Source organism: Sminthopsis crassicaudata, chromosome 4, assembly GCF_048593235.1.
Source record: "Sminthopsis crassicaudata isolate SCR6 chromosome 4, ASM4859323v1, whole genome shotgun sequence".
NCBI lineage: Eukaryota > Metazoa > Chordata > Mammalia > Dasyuromorphia > Dasyuridae > Sminthopsis > Sminthopsis crassicaudata.
Genome location: NC_133620.1, coordinates 285,727,166 through 285,744,086, shown reverse-complemented (window position 1 = coordinate 285,744,086; position 16,921 = coordinate 285,727,166). Strand labels below are relative to the sequence as shown.

Here is a 16,921-nt window from a genome sequence, read left to right as displayed (position 1 = left end):
TCTCACATATTATATGTATCCTATTACTTAACTTCTCTGGGCCTCAGTTTACCACTCAGTAAAGTAAGCAGATTTGACTAGGAGACTTCTGTGATCTAACGTAATAGGATCGGATTTCAGAACGGAAGCCAGGAATCTTGTTCATGTGCGGGTTGGTTCCTAATGGTTCTGAGATCTCCTTCAATTCTGAGATTCTGTATTTTCTATATATCCCATATACAAATATGGAAATATGTTTAGAAGGATTGCTCACGTTTAATCTCTACCGGATTGCTGGCTGTTTTGGGGAAGGAGGGAGAAGATTTTGAAACACAGGTTTTACAAAGGTGAATGTTGAAAACTATCTGCTTGTATTTGGAAAAATTACTATTTAAAAAATAAAAAATACATCATACATATTCATTTGTATACATAATGTTTCCTCAGATAAAAGTCTTGAGGGCAGAGAATGATTCATTTTTGTCTTTGTAGATACTGTAGCAGATGTAGATGAAGTCACAGTGCATAGAATGTTGGACCAGAAGTCACAAAGACTCTTTTTCCTGAGTTCTAATCTTGGCTCAGACACTTACTAGCTCTGTGACTCGGGACATGCTACTTAACCCTGTTTGCCTCAGTTTTCCCATCTGTGAAATGGTCTGGAGTTACTGTTCCAGTAACTTTGCCAAGAAAACTTTAAATAGGGACACAAAGATAGGACAGGATGGAAACAAATGAACAACAACAAAAGCAGAACTTGGGACGTCAGTTAAGTCATTTAAATAATCTAAATAATTTAGATGACTTAACTTGTTCAGGGTCACAGAGCCAGTTTACCTGTCCTCTATTAGCCGTTTTTCAGTTGAGGAAACTGAGGCAGCTAGAGGACCACATGAAGGATAATTTTGAACTCAGGTCTTAAGTTGGAGAAGCTTCTCATCCCTGATTTTGTTGGCTCTGAGATACCAATGCCTTGGTTGGTCAGTCAATAAGCACTTATTAAGTGCCAACTGTGTGCCAGGTCCTGTGCAAGGTGCTCAAGGTACAAAGAAAGGTAAAAACCCAGTCCCTGTCCTCGAGTAGATTACACTCCAAAGGGTCCCTGTGATTTAAGGGAAGATTGGGCCTCCTATCTGGAGCTAATTTGTAGCCCCGGGAGTACAGCAGATGATGACGAGATACTCTATCCCAACTGCGTCAATATGAGAAGGTGATCAGGAAAGGGAGGGGGAGGAGTGACTGTAATTGGGGATGATGGACTGGAGTTGGGGAGTAGTGGAAAGAGGAGGAAGGAAGTGGGAGAACCTGGGTTTGGGACCCAGGGCTCCTCAATGCAAGTCACAACCTCTGGGTGGGGAAGGGGATGGAGGAAGGGAGGAGCATTTCTAATCTCACCGGTCGTAGTCCCCATTGCAGAGGGCCCTCACGGGGATGGAGAAAGTTTGCCACACGGGATTCAGAGTGTTCTTCATGACTTCCGTCTTGTGGCAGATGGTGAACCTGACGAGATAGAGGGGAAGGGTCCACAACATCAAGACACGTATAGCACGCCTCCCCCAGTGCTCCTCGTCCACCCCTTCCCCTTCTCTCCTTCACCCTACCGAGAACCATCCCCAAGGGCCCTGCTCCACCCATCCATGAAGTGGGAACTGTTCTGCCATGTGGGTGGGCCAGGAGAAAGGAACACGGTGGAGGGGTATGGAATCAGGATCCAGGAGTGGGGGAGGGGACAGGGGTATAGAGTCAGGGTGGGTGAGGGGCAGGGATATAAAGTCATGATAGGGGAAGGAGCAGGGATATAGAGTCAGAACGGGGGAGGAGGCAGGGATATAGAGTCAGAATGGGGGAGAGGCAGGGATATAGAGTCAGGGTGGGGGAGGGGGCAGGGATATAGAGTCAGAAAGGGGGAGGGGCAGGGATATAGAGTCAGGGTGGGGGAGGGGGCAGGGATATAGAGTCAGAAAGGGGGAGGGGCAGGGATATAGAGTCAGAATGGGGGAGAGGCAGGGATATAGAGTCAGGGTGGGGGAGGGGGCAGGGATATAAAGTCCGGGTGGGAAGTGGGGAGTGAGCAAACTGTTTCCTCTTGAACCAACAGAGGCCACATCCTTGGGAAAGTCACAGTTGGAAAGGTCACACGTGTATTTCCACGTGATCTGCCCGGGCCCACACAGAATGCCATTTATTCTTAGGAAATTTCCCAGTCAAAATGTCACGACTGTCATCACATCTCACCATTACTTTTCTCTGTGTCTATCACCCACCCACTCAAGTGTGCAGCGAACAGGGAGGAGCCGGGGAGGGGGGCTGACCTCCGGGGTCAGTGGCAAGATGGAAAATGGACACTCCCAGCTTTGTGGGGAGGCCCGGGGTAAGGAAAGTCGGGCAGGACTGGGAGCTGAAAGGGGACTGGGAGACCGTGTAATCCACCCACAAACATACACGGTTTTCATAGATGGAAACGGAGTCACAGAGGGAAAATCTGGTTTGTTTATGGTCATAGCTAAGTTAAACCGTGATTGAATCCGGGTCTTCTGACCCCAAGCACAGTGCTTCTTTTAAAACTTGTTGAGTTGTTTTTAGTCCTGCCAGATTCTTCATGACCCTATTCATGCTTTCTTGGCAAAGATGCTGGAGGGGTTTCCCATTTCTTCTGCAGCTCATTTTACAGATGAGGAAACTGAGGCAAACAGAGTTGAGACTTGTCCAGGATCACACCGGAAGTGTCTGAGGCCAGATCTGACCTGAGGTCTTCTTGGCTCCAGAGCAATGCTCCTTTCACCGCGCCTCCTAGCTCTCCCCTTCCCTGACTGGTTTTTTTAAACTACATGATCGTGCTAATAAGAAAAATGAAGGACTTGTTAGAGGCAAGGAGCATAAGGAGGAATGCACTCTTGTAGAGCAGGAGGGCGCTATCTCATCAGAAGACCAATATTCCTTTGTGCTACAGTGGGAGAAAAAAACCCTAGTGGGGCTCAGATTCAAGGTCTGTCAGCTAGGTGGCGCAGTGGATAGAGCACCAGCCCTGAAGTCAGGAGGACCCGAGTTCAAATGTGGTCTCAGACACTTAACACTTCCTAGCTGCGTGACCCTGGGCAAGTCACTTAACCCCAGCCTCAGGAAAAAACCAACAACCTTTTTCAAATTCTGATTCTGCTCCTTGGGCTACGTTGGATTTCCTCAGTGTATAATAAGGACTACATGGCCTCTGAGGTCCCTTGTAGCTCCTCCACGGTCCTGTTGTCCTAAGTCCCAGCTTAGAAGAAGATGGTCCAGACCCAACAGCCCTCTCTTCCCTGTCTTTCCATCTATCTCACTTATCCCAAAAAGAGTTTCCTCCCTTCACACCCCAAAGCCTGTGCTGTCGCGGGCAGAGCATCAACTCTGGAGACTTTCTCCAACCGTTCAAAAGTTAGAGCACAATGTTCTTGTGACAGAGTCAGGATTCAAATTCTGCGCCCACTAGTTGAATGACTCTAGTCAAGTTATTTTATCTCTCCCAGCCTCTATTTCTTCATCTGCACAATGGGAATAACAGCATCTGTGGTCGCTGCCTCACATCTCCAGCCCCATCCTCTCCTTCACCTTAGCTTTCTTGAAGATCCCCTCCAGTTCTGGGGTGTCATGATTTTGTGATTTCCAGCAGCTTCCGTGATTACCTTTGCTTGTATTTCCTAAACTTTGACTGCTTTGAATTTTGGGTATCAAAAAATAAGCTGTTTGGGAATGGTTAAACAAACATGAATACACTGGAATGTTGATGAAATCGATGGTTACTTAGTGAAGAACACAGAAAAGCCCAGGAAGACAAACTGATGCAAAAGCTAAATGAGTAGCACAAGGAAAACAGCGTGCATGATGACTACAGCAATGTGAATGGAAAGACAAACAACAAAAGAAACAGCGCTATAAATTCCATATCCAAAGTTCACTCCAAAAGAATAACAAAAAAGTTTTTCCCTCCATTCTTTGCAAAAGTGGGGGATCGAGGGTGTGTAACACTGCGTAAACTGTTAGTCTCAAGAAATATCTTGGTTTTAGTTTTGCTGAACTGCTTTTCCCCCTTTTTCTTTTTTTCTTCTTTTTTAAAATTTTTTTGTCATAAAAAATGGTTCAGAGAAGAAGAAAATGGGTTATTCCCCAAAATTAAGCTCATGTAAAAAACAAAAGGCACCAACAAAAATTTTTTTAAGTAAAGTGTTCCCCTTTGTCTTTTAATTTCCATTAGTAAAAACAACATTACATAAGAGGTCCTTCAGTCTCAAAGATCTGGAAAGCCTCTTTAATGTTCCTCCTTCCTTTACCTCTCCATTCATTCCATCACCAAGTACTTCTTGAATGACACTCTGTCTGTCTCTGCCTTTCTGTTTCTCTGTCTCTTTCTCTCTCTTTGTCTCTCTCTCTCTCTCTCTGTCTCTGTCTCTGTCTCTCTCTCTGTCTCTGTCTCTCTCTCTCTGTCTGTCTCTCTCTGTCTGTCTCTCTCTGTCTCTGTCTCTGTCTCTCTCTCTCTGTCTGTCTCTCTCTGTCTCTGTCTCTCTCTCTCTCTGTCTCTCTCTCTGTGTGTGTGTCTCTCTCTCTGTCTCTGTCTCTATGTGTGTCTCTCTCTCTCTGTCTCTGTCTCTCTCTGTCTCTCTCTGTCTCTCTCTCCTCTCTCTCTCTCTCTCTCTCTCTGTCTCTCTGTCTCACTGTCTCTGTCTCTCTGTCTCACTGTCTCTGTCTCTGTCTCTGTCTCTCTCTATATATATGTACACACACATATATGACACACAAATACATATATATGTATACATATACATATATATATGCCTTGTGTCTTTCTGTTTCTCTCCCTTTTTTCCCCTCTGTTCTTTCTCTCCTTTCTTCTCTTTATTTTCACTTTTCCTCCTCCTGCTCCCCCTCCTCCTCCTCCTTCTTCTTCCTCCTTATTCTCTCTCCCTGTGTCTCTCTGTGTCTCCCCCCCTTTCCCCTCTCTTTCTCTGTAGATTTCTCTCTGTCTCTGTCTCTCCCTCTCTCCTCCTCTCTCCATCCCTTCTCTCTCCCATCTCTTTCTCTTCCCCTCCCTCCTCCCTCCCATTCCACCACTCTCTACCACTTCATCCAGGGCTTCATCACATCACGCCTGGATTGCTGCAACAGCCTCCTACCTGCTCCCTCCCTGTCACGAGTCCCTCCCCACACTGATCCATCCTACACACTCTGTCAGAATAATCTTCCTCAAACGTTGTTTTCATCCTGTCACTCCTATGCCTGAGATGGCACAGAGGTTCTCCACACTTGGCTAGGCAGCATGTACCCCTGGGCCAGACTGGTCTGACCTTCTGGGCCTTGCTGTGTCACCTCCCCGGGACCCACCAGACCTATGCCCAAACATGGGTCTACCTGGTTTTTATATCATTTTTGTTGTTAGTACAAACAGAATTTTTGCATATTGAACAATATTTTAAAACCGATTTTATATATATTTTTTTCCTTTCCAAATTCAAGTCAACAAGAATTATTTAAAGGAATCCTACAGTGAATTCCTTTGGTGAACTAAAGAATCCCTTTGTAATGCAAATAGTCACCCACTGGTTTCACTGTTTTTGGAAGTTCAGATTTTAAAACTGGCTTTTTTATCTTTTAAAGTGAAACACACCTGGGCTCCCCCTACATAGAATCATAGAATTTTCAGTTGAGAGGACATTAGACTTGGGCCCCCTTTAATAGTAATAATAGCTAGAATTTATATGGCACTTTAAGGTTTGCAAGACTAATTCATCTGACCCTCACCAAAAATCCTCTGCAGTTATCCCATTTTACAGATGAGGAATATGAGTCTGAGAGAGAGAGGTTAAGTGGCTTACCCACTTAGTAAGTAACTGAGACAGGATTTGAACTCAGGTCTTCCTAACTTTAGATCTAGCCCTGTACTCCCTAGTTTCCTCTTTTAGTCAGATTTGGAGAGTCAGATAGGGGTAGTGGGAGGGGAAAAAAAACTCTACTGACTAGTGAAGGTTTGAATCCAAATTTTACCATTTACTCTTTGTGTGTCCTGGACAAATAAATCACTTAAAATCTCTCTGCTTCTCAGTTCTCTATCTATATAATAAAGGGGTTGAACTTGACTAAAAGACTTCAGAGGTTCTTTCTAACTCCAAATCTATGATCTTATGATTAGAATGTAATTTCCCAGAGGACACAAACTGTCTTTTGCCTTTCTTTGGCCCATCAGTGCTTAGCACAGCGCCTGGCACATAGCAGGCAGTTAATAAACATTACTAAGACCTGAGTTCCAATGCTGACTTTGGTACTTATTTGGGTGTCTTTGGACAACTCAATCAACAGTCAACAAGGCCTTAGGTTCTTTTCTGTAAAATGAAGCCCCGGGAGGTCTCTTATAGCTCAAGATCAAAAAGTTCATCTCCTATCTATAGTATGTTCTCTCCCATCTCCAAGCCTTGCCACTAACCTTGCCCCCTGCCTGTTGTGCCATCCTTCCCGGCTCTTCCCTGCCAAGCCATACCCCATGTGCCTTGCCTCTTTCCACCTCTGGGCTGCCCTCCTCCAAGAAGATTCTCCTCCCCTGACTGCACTCCTCAGCCCTTAGGAACTCACAGGGTGATAGTGGAATAATTGCATTAGTGTTGTTATTACCATTGTTCTCATCAAAATGACAGCTCTTGTTTATTTAGCATTTTAAGGGCTATAAAGCACTTTCCTTACAACAACTCTGAGGAGGTAAAGATTAGATTATCCCATTTTTGTTGTTGCTGTTCGGTCCTATCTGACACTTCATGACCCCATTTGGGATTTTCTTGGCAAAGATACTGGAGTAGTTTGCCATTTCCTTCTCCCGCTCATTTTATAGATTATAAACTTGCCCAGGGTCACACAACTAGTAAGTGTGTGAGGCTGAATTTGCACAAAGATAAGTCTTCCGGGCTCCAACGCTCAGTCACTCCCCTGCCTACCGGCGGTGTACAGATGAGAAAATTGAGGATCAGACCAATAAAGTACCAGAAGTAAGATTTGTACCAAAAATCATTTCTTCCAAGAACCACATTTGGCTTTCCCTGACTGGGAGGTAGGAGGCACCGAGGTGACATAATAGAGATGAGTTTAGGATTAGGAAAATAGGAGTTCCAATCCAGTCTCAGATAGTTTCTGGCTGTATGATCCTGAGAAGGTAACTTAATCTTATTTTGCCTATAGTTCCTCATCTGCAAAATGAGAGAAATGACACCTATTCCCCTCACTTTCAGCGTTATTGTGAGAAAATATTTTTAAAGCACTGACCAACAGTGGGAGCCAAGCAGGTGCTTAATAAATGCTTGTTTCTATATTTCTACTATGTTTAACATATATTGGATTACTTGTAATCTAGGGGAGAGGATGGGGGAAGGAAGAGAAATTGGACACAAAATTTTGCAAGGGTTAATTTTGAAAAATTTTGCATGCATGTTTTGAAAATAAAAGGCCTTTAATTAAAAAAAAAAACACTAATTAGTTAAACAAATAAGCAAACACATAAATAAAGTAAATGCTTGTTTCCAGGTTGAGAATGCTCTCATCAACTCTACCTCCTGACTTCCCTGACTTCCTTTAAGTCTCAACTAAAATTTCTTCTTTTACTGAAAGCTTTCTTCAATCTATCTTAATGCTAATGCCCTCTCTCTACTAATTATTTCCTTTTTATCCTGGATATAAGTAGCTTTGAATATTTTTGTTTACATGTTACCTGATTCATTAGATTGCAAGCTCCTTGAAGGCAGGAACTACCTCTTTGTATGCTCAGCATTTAATGCAGTACCTAGCACATAATATGAACTTAATAAATCTTGATTGATTCCTTCTGTCTTTTCCCTGATCTTGGCTTTGGTACTGTCTCCTTTCACCCAACCCTTAGTTTCTCTCTTGAGTGCTATCTATCTGGTAGTGCAATGGATAGAGTACAGGACCTGGAATCTGGAAAACTCATCTTCCTTAGTTCCAGTTTGGCTTCAGGCACTGACTATGTGAAACTGGGCAAGTCACTTCTTACCCTGTTTGCCTCAGTTTCCTCATCTGTAAAATGAGATAGAGAAGGAAATGGCCAACCACTCCAGTGTCTTTGCCAAAAAAACTCCAATGGGGCCACGAAGGGTTGGACATAACTGAAAAATTATTGAGCAACAACAAGGTCTCTCCTGCCATACCCACTTATCACAGGGGAGCACCGGGCAGGGGACTCAGGAACAGAAATGTTCAGCAATTGTGGTATCACTAGCACTGGTAAGAAACTCACGTTCCATCCTCGTTGCTTCTATAGAACACCAGGAAGGGGTCAGATTTACCAAAGAAATCTTTCTTGTCCAGCTTGTTGGCACAGAATTGCATTGTGGCAACATCCTATAGGAAAAGAGGAAGACACCAGAGATTAAGAAAGAGAGAAGTGAAGATCTGTCCGGTTCTCTGGAGAAAAAAACTTCTAGAGACTGCAGTAGATCCCAAGATTCCCCAGCGTCACTGACAAAGAATACATTCAATTTTTTTTTCTAAAGTCTTACGTGTTCCATAGGAATCAAATAGCAGACCTGGGTTGGAATCCTACCTCTGTCAATAATACCTTGCTATGTTTCATTCAATTAGTCATTTTTAGCTCTATAGATTTCAGTTTCTCCATTTGTAAACAGGATTGGCTTGTAAGAATTTTAAGATACTTTCCTATTCTCATGTTCTCTGTTTTTCAGATTTACTTAACTGCAAAGAACTGATTTTTTTTTATCTGAACGTGAAATCTCTTTGTTTCTTTGGTAAATATTATTTCTATTTTATTGCCCATTAACTATTTGGGCTTTTTTGTTTGTTTCATGTCAAATTTAAGTGTGTGATAGGTTAGTCAGAGCAGCCACATAGGATATTAAAGCTTAGGATTAGCCATTGCTGAAATAGAGGTAAAGGGTACAAAGGTAGGAATGGGAATTTGGAAGATGATGACTGGGAATAGGAGAAACAGACTGTGAAAAGGACAGGAAGACCCTGGTCCTAATGGAGATGACTACTAGGAAGTGGACAGGAATGTTTAAATAAGTTGGCTTCCAAGTTGAGCCTCTTTTTACCTCCTCTCATGTCTCAACAAACTTCTCTAATAGCCAGTTGCCCATATATGCTCAAAGTAGGCCCTGAGGTCTTATTCATAGTAGGAAATCAGATAGACAAGAGAATTTTGGCTTTTGACTGATCCAAGAGTTATAGAATATTTAGATCAAAAGGGAACTTTAGAGACCATCTTATCTAGTTTTTATTGATAGCCCCACCATTTTTCACAGTGTTGGAACCATCTTTTTCTTTTGTTTTTCCCTCATCCCACATGGCCAATCAGTTGCCAAGTCTTAATATCTCCACATTATTTCTGGCAAATATCTCCTTCTAACTTCTCACAGGACCACTTCAGTTCAGATTTTCACTAACTTTAATTGTTTTAATGCAATAAATTCTTTTTTAAAAATTCAATTTGAACTTAACTACAAAAAGACACCCAAAAATATTTCCATGTACACAGAATAGCATAAAAAGAAGATTCAACATAAAACCATAAATTTCCATTTCACATTTTATTTTTTTGTGTGTGAAAAACATGTGATAAATACTACTCATAATTTCCAAAAATACCATGGTTTTCTGTATTTCCTTCTTTTGTTCTCCACTACACACTTTTATTTTTTTCTTCCTCCCTCTACCCTTTCCCCTACAAAAGGTTGTCATTCATTAGACATACTAAAATGTCTACACACACACACACACACACACACACACACACACACACACACAACTTTGAAAATCAAATAAGAGAGATCAAGGAAAAATTAGGAAAAAATCCAAGAGCAATCCAAAAAAATTATGAAAAGAAAGTCAATGTATTTAAAATAGAGAATCAAAAACTTAAGGAATAAAATAATTCTTTGAAAAATAGAATGAGGCAAAAGGAAGCTAATGACGTTCTAAGACACCAAGAAATAAAAAAACCACAAAATCAAAAGAGTAAAAAAATAGAAAAGAATGTGAAATATCTTATCAGAAAAACAACCAATGTGGAGAACAGATTGAGGAGAAATAATGTAAGAATAGTTGGACTACAGGGCAGCTAGGGGGCGCAGTGGATAGAGCACCAGAACTGAAGTCAGGAAGACCTGAGTTCAAATCTAATCTCAGACACTTAACACTTCCTAGCTGTATGACCTTGGGCAAGTCACTTAACCCCAATTGCATCAGAAAAAAAAAAAAAAGAAGAACAAGAATAGTTGGACTACCTAAAAATTACAATAAGTAAAAGAATCTTGATATATTACAAGAAATTATCAAGGAAAATTTCCTTGAAGTTTTAGAACATAAAAGCAAAGCAGAAATTGAAAAAATCCACTATCATAGTCAAGTTTCAAAGTTCCCAAGTTAAGTAAAGTATATTGGAAGCAACACGAATAAAAACATTTAAATATCATGAAGCTATAATAAGAATTACACAAGACCAAGCAATTACTATATTGCAGGTATAGGTATAGGACTGCTCTTAGAATACTATATTTTATAGAGAGTAAGAGTTGAAATTGCAATCCAGGATAATTTACCCAACAAAGTGTAATACTGAATAAAAAAAATGAACATTTAACCAACTGAAAGACTTTCAGATATTTGTGACAAAACCCTCCCAGCAGAACTTAAGGGAAAATTCAACATATAACATCTAAGAGAAATATAAGTAAACATTAAAGATCAATAAAAGAGACTCAATAAGGTCAAATTTTTACTTTTTATATGTGAAAATATTAGTTTTTTATTTCATTATTATTTGGGTTGTTTGAAAGAAAAGTGTAGGCTGAGCTGAGTATTATAGGATGATTCTAAAAAAATAAAACTTATTTTTATTATAAAACTAAAATCTATCAAACTGTCCATACTCTTTGATTCAGCAGTACTGGGCCTATATCCCAAAGAGATCTTAAAGGAGGGAAAGGGACCCACATGTGCAAAAATATTTGTAACAGCCCCTTTGGTAATGGCAAAGGATTGGAAACTGAATGGATGCCCATTAGGTGGAGAATGACTGAATAAGCTATGGAATATGAATGTTATGGAATATTATTGTTCTATAAGAAATAATCAGCAGGATGATTTCCAAGAGGCCCAATGAGACTTACATGAACTGATGCTAAGTGAAGTGAGCAGAACCAGGAGAGTATTGTATATGGCAACAAGATTATACAATGATCAATTCTGATGGATGTGGCTCTTTTCAACAATGAGGGGATTCAAGCTAATTCCAATAGATTTGTGATGGAGAAAGAAATTTGCACCCAGAGAGAGGGCTGTGGGGACCGAATGTGAATCACAACATAGTATTTTCACCTTTTTTGTTTTTGTCTGCTTTTTTTTTCTTTCTCATTTTCTTTCCTTTCTGATCTGATTTTTCTTATGCAGCATATTTGTGGAAATATGTATACAAGGATTGCATAGGCTTAACAAATATTGGATTACTTGTTGTCTAAGGCAAGAGATTGGGAAGAAGGAAGAGAGAAAGAAATTGGAATACAAGGTTTTACAAGGGTGAATGTTGAAAACTATCTATGCATATATCTCAAAAAAGAAAAAAAAAAAAGGAAAAATCTCTACAGAAGAAGTTAGTAGGAGGGAGTATGGGTAGTGCTGGAACCTTACCTTCATCAAGGAATGGGGTAAGAGAGAACAACATATATATATCTAGAAATGTATAAATGTGTTCCTCAGAAACAAATGAGTACAAATGTGAAGGGAGAGAATAAGGGAAGGACGCTAGGATTGGGTAGGTTAAGGAATAGGATAACAAGGTACTGTGTAGAAGTAAAGCAAAGGACTGGGGGGGAACAGGATAGAATGAGAAAAATAGGGAGGAAAAATAGGAAGAAAGAAAATTCACAAGTAATTATAGTTTAGAATGGAATGGGATGATTTATCCATAAAATAGAAACGGATAGAAAATTTTGAATTTAACAACATTTATTGCTTTCAAGAAATGATATAAAAATGAGAGCTACACTCAAAAATAAAATAAGGGTCAGAAGTAGAATTTAGTATATAAAACAGCAGAGGTAGTCATTATCTGAGACAAAGGAAAAGCTAAAATAGATTCAATCAAAAGAGAACAATAGGGAAACTATACTATGTGTCAGCAATATTATCCAAAATTGTTTTAGATAATTTAAAATAACTACAGTATAAAACTAAACTGTGTAATATACACGATACAGGATCTATATGAACATAAACATAAAATACTTTTGTACAAATAAAGTCAGATTTAAATAATTGAAGTAATATTTATTCATGTTCATCATCAAAATTATTTTAGTGACAATTTTTCCTAACTAATCTATTTATAAAATGCCATCCCAATTAAATTACTAAGAATTCTGATCATGAGTTAAAAAAAAAACAATAACAAAGTTGATTTGGAAGAATAAAAGTTCAGGAACTTCAAAGAAACCAGGGGAAAATATATAAAAGAAGCATATTCAATAATATTAGACCTTTGAGAGCATTGTTGAAGTATAGAACAGATAATTTTGATTACTTCAAATTAAAATTTTCTCATATAAATAAAACCTATGCAGCCAAGAATAGAAGGAATGCAGAAAACCAGGGGGGAGGGGATGCTCATAGACAATCTCTCAGACAGGATGTGATGGATCTGGAATATTGCTGTAGTGTAGGAAATGATGAGCTAGTTGATTAAGAAAAACATGGAAAGACTTGGACTTAAGAAGGATGCTAGCCACCTTCAGAGAAACAGATGATAAGAGGAAATAAGCATAGTATGGTCTTACAAATATGTGTATGAGGATATATATATATATGTTTATAGATGTCTATGCATTTGTGTGTATCTATATGGGTGTATATGTGTTTATGTATATATCCAGACAATTATAGCCTTCTAGGATGGGGGAGGGGAGAAAGGGGAAAAAAATAAAGTAAAAAGTGCACAACAGAGAACAAAAGGACCTATAAGGAAACAAAGAAAAGCTGGACAATTTTGAAAACAATATCTAGTAGCGATTATATGTTTTCTTATAATGGAAATTTGTTGTTTTATATTTGTTATTTGTGTCTGGCCCATGGTGGATGCTTAATAAATATTTGCTGATTTGTATTTAATAGCTGGAGAAACAACCCAAGGACACACTTAAGTTAATGGTTGAGCTGAGACTAGACCTTGAGTGTCTCATTAACCTGCCCAAAGGTTCACTACATCACCTGGAGTCTATTTGGTGAAATGAACCTTCATAGAGATGGGTTAGCCCTCAGGTTCTCGCTCTACTCACTTAATATAAAGATCTTGAATTCTCTCTGCCTGGGGAAATATTCTTCACTCATTTGGAAACTCTTGCTGTCATCATCAATTAACAAACATCTAATGAGCACCTACTGTGTGCTACCATGCTAGACACTGAGAATATAAAGATTAAACCAATGAAGTCATAGTGTGGAATGAAGAACCCTGGCAGTCTGGCATGGGAAAGTGGGGATAAGAAGATGCTGCTAGAAATGCATCTTGAAGAAAGAGATTTTATGAGATTAAGAGGTTTTTAGTTTGTGGTTCTCTTCAACAGTGAAATGATTCAAGCCAATTCCAATGGTCTTGTGATGAACAGAGCCATCTTCATGAAGAGAGAAGACTGTGGGAACTGAGTGTGGTTCATAAAATAGCATTTTCACTTTTTTGTTGTTATTTGCTTGCATTTTGGTTTTTTCTCATTTTTTTCCTTTTGGATCTGATTTTTCTTGTGCACCATGATAATTGTGGAAATATGTATAGAAGAATTGCACATGTTTAACACAGATTGGATTACTTGCCATGGGGGGAAGGGAGGGAAACATTTAAAACACAGGATTTTGTAAGGGTAAATGTTGAAAATTATCCATGTATATATTTTGAAAATAAAAAAAAACTTTAATTAAAAAAAAAAGATATCTAGGTGATACAGTGGTTAGAGCACGGGACCTGGAATAAGGAAGACCTAAGTTCAAATACAGACTCAGGCATTTATGAGTTGTGTGACCCTGGTCAAGTCTTTTAACCTCAATTTCCTCACTTGTAATGTGGGGATAATAATAGCATCTGCTTTCCAGGATTATCATAAGGATTATAAAATGCTTTGCCAACCTTAAAACCCCATATAAAGTAAATACTAGCTATTATTATTACTCCAAGAATGAGAAATAATCAACACAAAGACATAGATTTAGCTCTGGAAGGCTCCATCAAAAACAAAACTCATTTTACAGCTGAGGAAACTGAGATGTAACTTTTTCTTGCTCAAGGTCACACATAGGTTGAATTGGGATCTGAACTCGGCTCTTCCTGATTCCCATTTTAGCACTTTATCCATCATTTTGACTATCAGAGAGAGTGAAGTAGAACAAATCAATCATTCATTAAATAAATATGAGATGGTGTGGATAGAGTGAGGAAGAGTCCCACGGGGACCCAAGCACTTAACCTGTCTGGCTCCAGGTAGCTCTCTAAACCATCACTTTCAGTGACAAAACTGGTCTTCATGAGCTGCACTGGCATAGGAAATTTCTCTTTGGTTTGGTCTTGATCCCATCCATACTCCAGATATCTCCCAAAAACCCCAAACCCACCTCCAAAGTGTGTCAAATACTGTGCTATCACTGGAGATGCCCAACCAAAAATGAAACAGTCCCTAACCTTCCTTAAATTTCTTTTTCATTGGAAAAGCCTCCATTCTAGCCACATAGAACTCAGAACCTCCTTATAATAGGATCTAATGTGAAAGATCTTGCAGGCTAACCTAGAAGCAATCCATGGGGGGGGGGGGGAAGTCACACACAGGTCACCAGCACTCATGGAATGTCTCAGAATTCACTACATTCTCCCACCTCCACGCCTTTGTCCAGGCTGTGTCCCTTGGATCTCACACAACACTTTCTTTGCACTGCTCTCATGTGCTTAATAAGGTGCTGAAGAATGATTTCTGGTCCTGTGAAAGGGATGTTTGCCAGCAATGTTGTCAGGTGTTAGGACCTGGTAACTGATTGGAGTGAGGAAGAAGCAAGAATAAAGGATGACTCTGAATTGTGAGTGTACAAGACTGGAAAAATGGTGTACCATCAACAAAAATTGGACAAGATAGTCTCTAAGGTCTCTTACTCTTTTAAACATATGCATTCCTATACTGTATAGGTGTTGCACTTGGCTACAAGTTAAATGAGAAGCAATGCGGTATCATGGAAAGAGTACTGGATTTCGGGTTAGAAGAACTGGGTTCAAATCCTATTTTTCCCACTTAATAGCTACATAACCACCAATGATTGACTTAACCTCTGAGCCTCAGTTCCCTATTGTTGTTCATCCTTCAGTCATGTCCGACTCTACATGACCCCATAGACATTTTGTCGGCAGAGTTTTCTTGGCAAAGATATCTGAATGACTTGCCACTTTGACAGTGTGTTCCCATTTTACAGAGGAGAAACTGTAGGGATTAAGTGATTTGAACTCATCTTCCTGAATCTTAGATCACTGCTCTATCCACTATATCACCTAGCTGCCCCTTCCCTCATCTACACAATGGGGACAATAATTTTTGTACTACCTGTCTCACAACATTCATTTGAGAAAAGCCTTTTGCAAGCCTTAAAGAGCCATGTAAATGGAAACTATTATCACAAAGACAAGAGCAATGTAATTTGAGTTTTATATCTGCCCCGAGGGCCTAATACAGCATTCTGTACAGAGTTCATACTTAATAGTTGTTGAATTCCAGCACAATCTAGTAAGCACGCATTAAGTATTTACTATATTCAAGGATTTATATTGGAGACAGAGAGACAAAAAGAAAACAAATTCTTGACCCAGAACGCTAGAACTGGGCACGAAGTCCATCTTCTTTGCCTAGACTTGGATTCTCTTCTCTCAATTGGAAAGTTGCAGTTGTTATCATCCCACGCTTAACAGAGAAGACAACTCTTGGTAGGGGGGAGCTACCCTGCCTGCAAGACATTTCCTGATGAGCATAATAAGAGCTGACATTTATATTGTGCTTCACATACATTATCTCATTGGTTGCTCACTCACAACAATCCCTTGACTACTGGGAAGTACAGGCATTACTTCCCCATATGTTAAAGATGAATAAACTGAAGATTAGAGAAATAAATAAGAAAGCTGCTGAGGTGAAATTTGAATCCATTTTTTTTTGTTTATTTGTTTTTTATTCATTTTGAACTTTTTTGGAAATAAATTTATATACTACATTAAATTTATATATGTATATATTTTTTAAAATAGGCATATAATATATCATTATATAAATTATGTAAAATATATTTAATATATGATATAAAATATATATAATTTTAAAATTATATAAAATATAATTGATATGCACTTAAATTTAATCTGCATTATTAACATTCTCCATTGCTTTCTTAAGTCTAAACAATGAATGATACAATAAATCATGGCCAGATTTCTAGTGTTTTTAAATACAGACAAGGAAAATTTAACAATAAGGTCCAAAGCCTTTTGTGGAATTCCACCTGATTTTGACAATACTGATACCAACTTGAAAGATATCTTGATGTAATAAAGAGAGCTCTAAGCTGAAGGTTAGGAGGCCTACGTGCTAGTTTTGCTATTCACTTCTTCCCAGCTTCTAGGTATCAGTCTTTAAAATGAAGGGGCTGGGTTTAATGATATCTAAAATTGTAGGATTTCATGACTATGTAGTAATGTGATACTGTAATTAGTAAATGATAGCTCAAGGGACCCCTCCTTCATGAAGTCTTCTCTGATTCTTTTAGGCTTCAGATTCCCTTTTCCATCACTTTTTTTTTTTTTTTTTTGTTCCGAGTACTATATATAATTATTTAGTAACATGTTGCCGCCACCACCCTTACCACCCCAGAAGAATGTAAGCTCCTTGAG

The 16,921-nt window shown here is 39.2% G+C and overlaps 1 protein-coding gene across 6 annotated transcripts in view; it reads right to left on the bottom strand.

The window, feature by feature from the left end:
• Nucleotides 1-16,921, bottom strand: part of CPNE5 (copine 5) — a 192,031-nt gene that overhangs the window by 67,369 nt on the left and 107,741 nt on the right. For all 6 annotated transcript variants that reach the window (XM_074311097.1, XM_074311092.1, XM_074311095.1 and 3 more), the window contains 2 exons: nt 8,243-8,346; nt 1,375-1,479 (listed from right to left, as the gene is read on the bottom strand). In XM_074311097.1, coding sequence (XP_074167198.1) covers nt 1,375-1,479; nt 8,243-8,346 — 209 coding nt within the window. The remainder of the gene's footprint in view (nt 1-1,374; nt 1,480-8,242; nt 8,347-16,921) is intronic.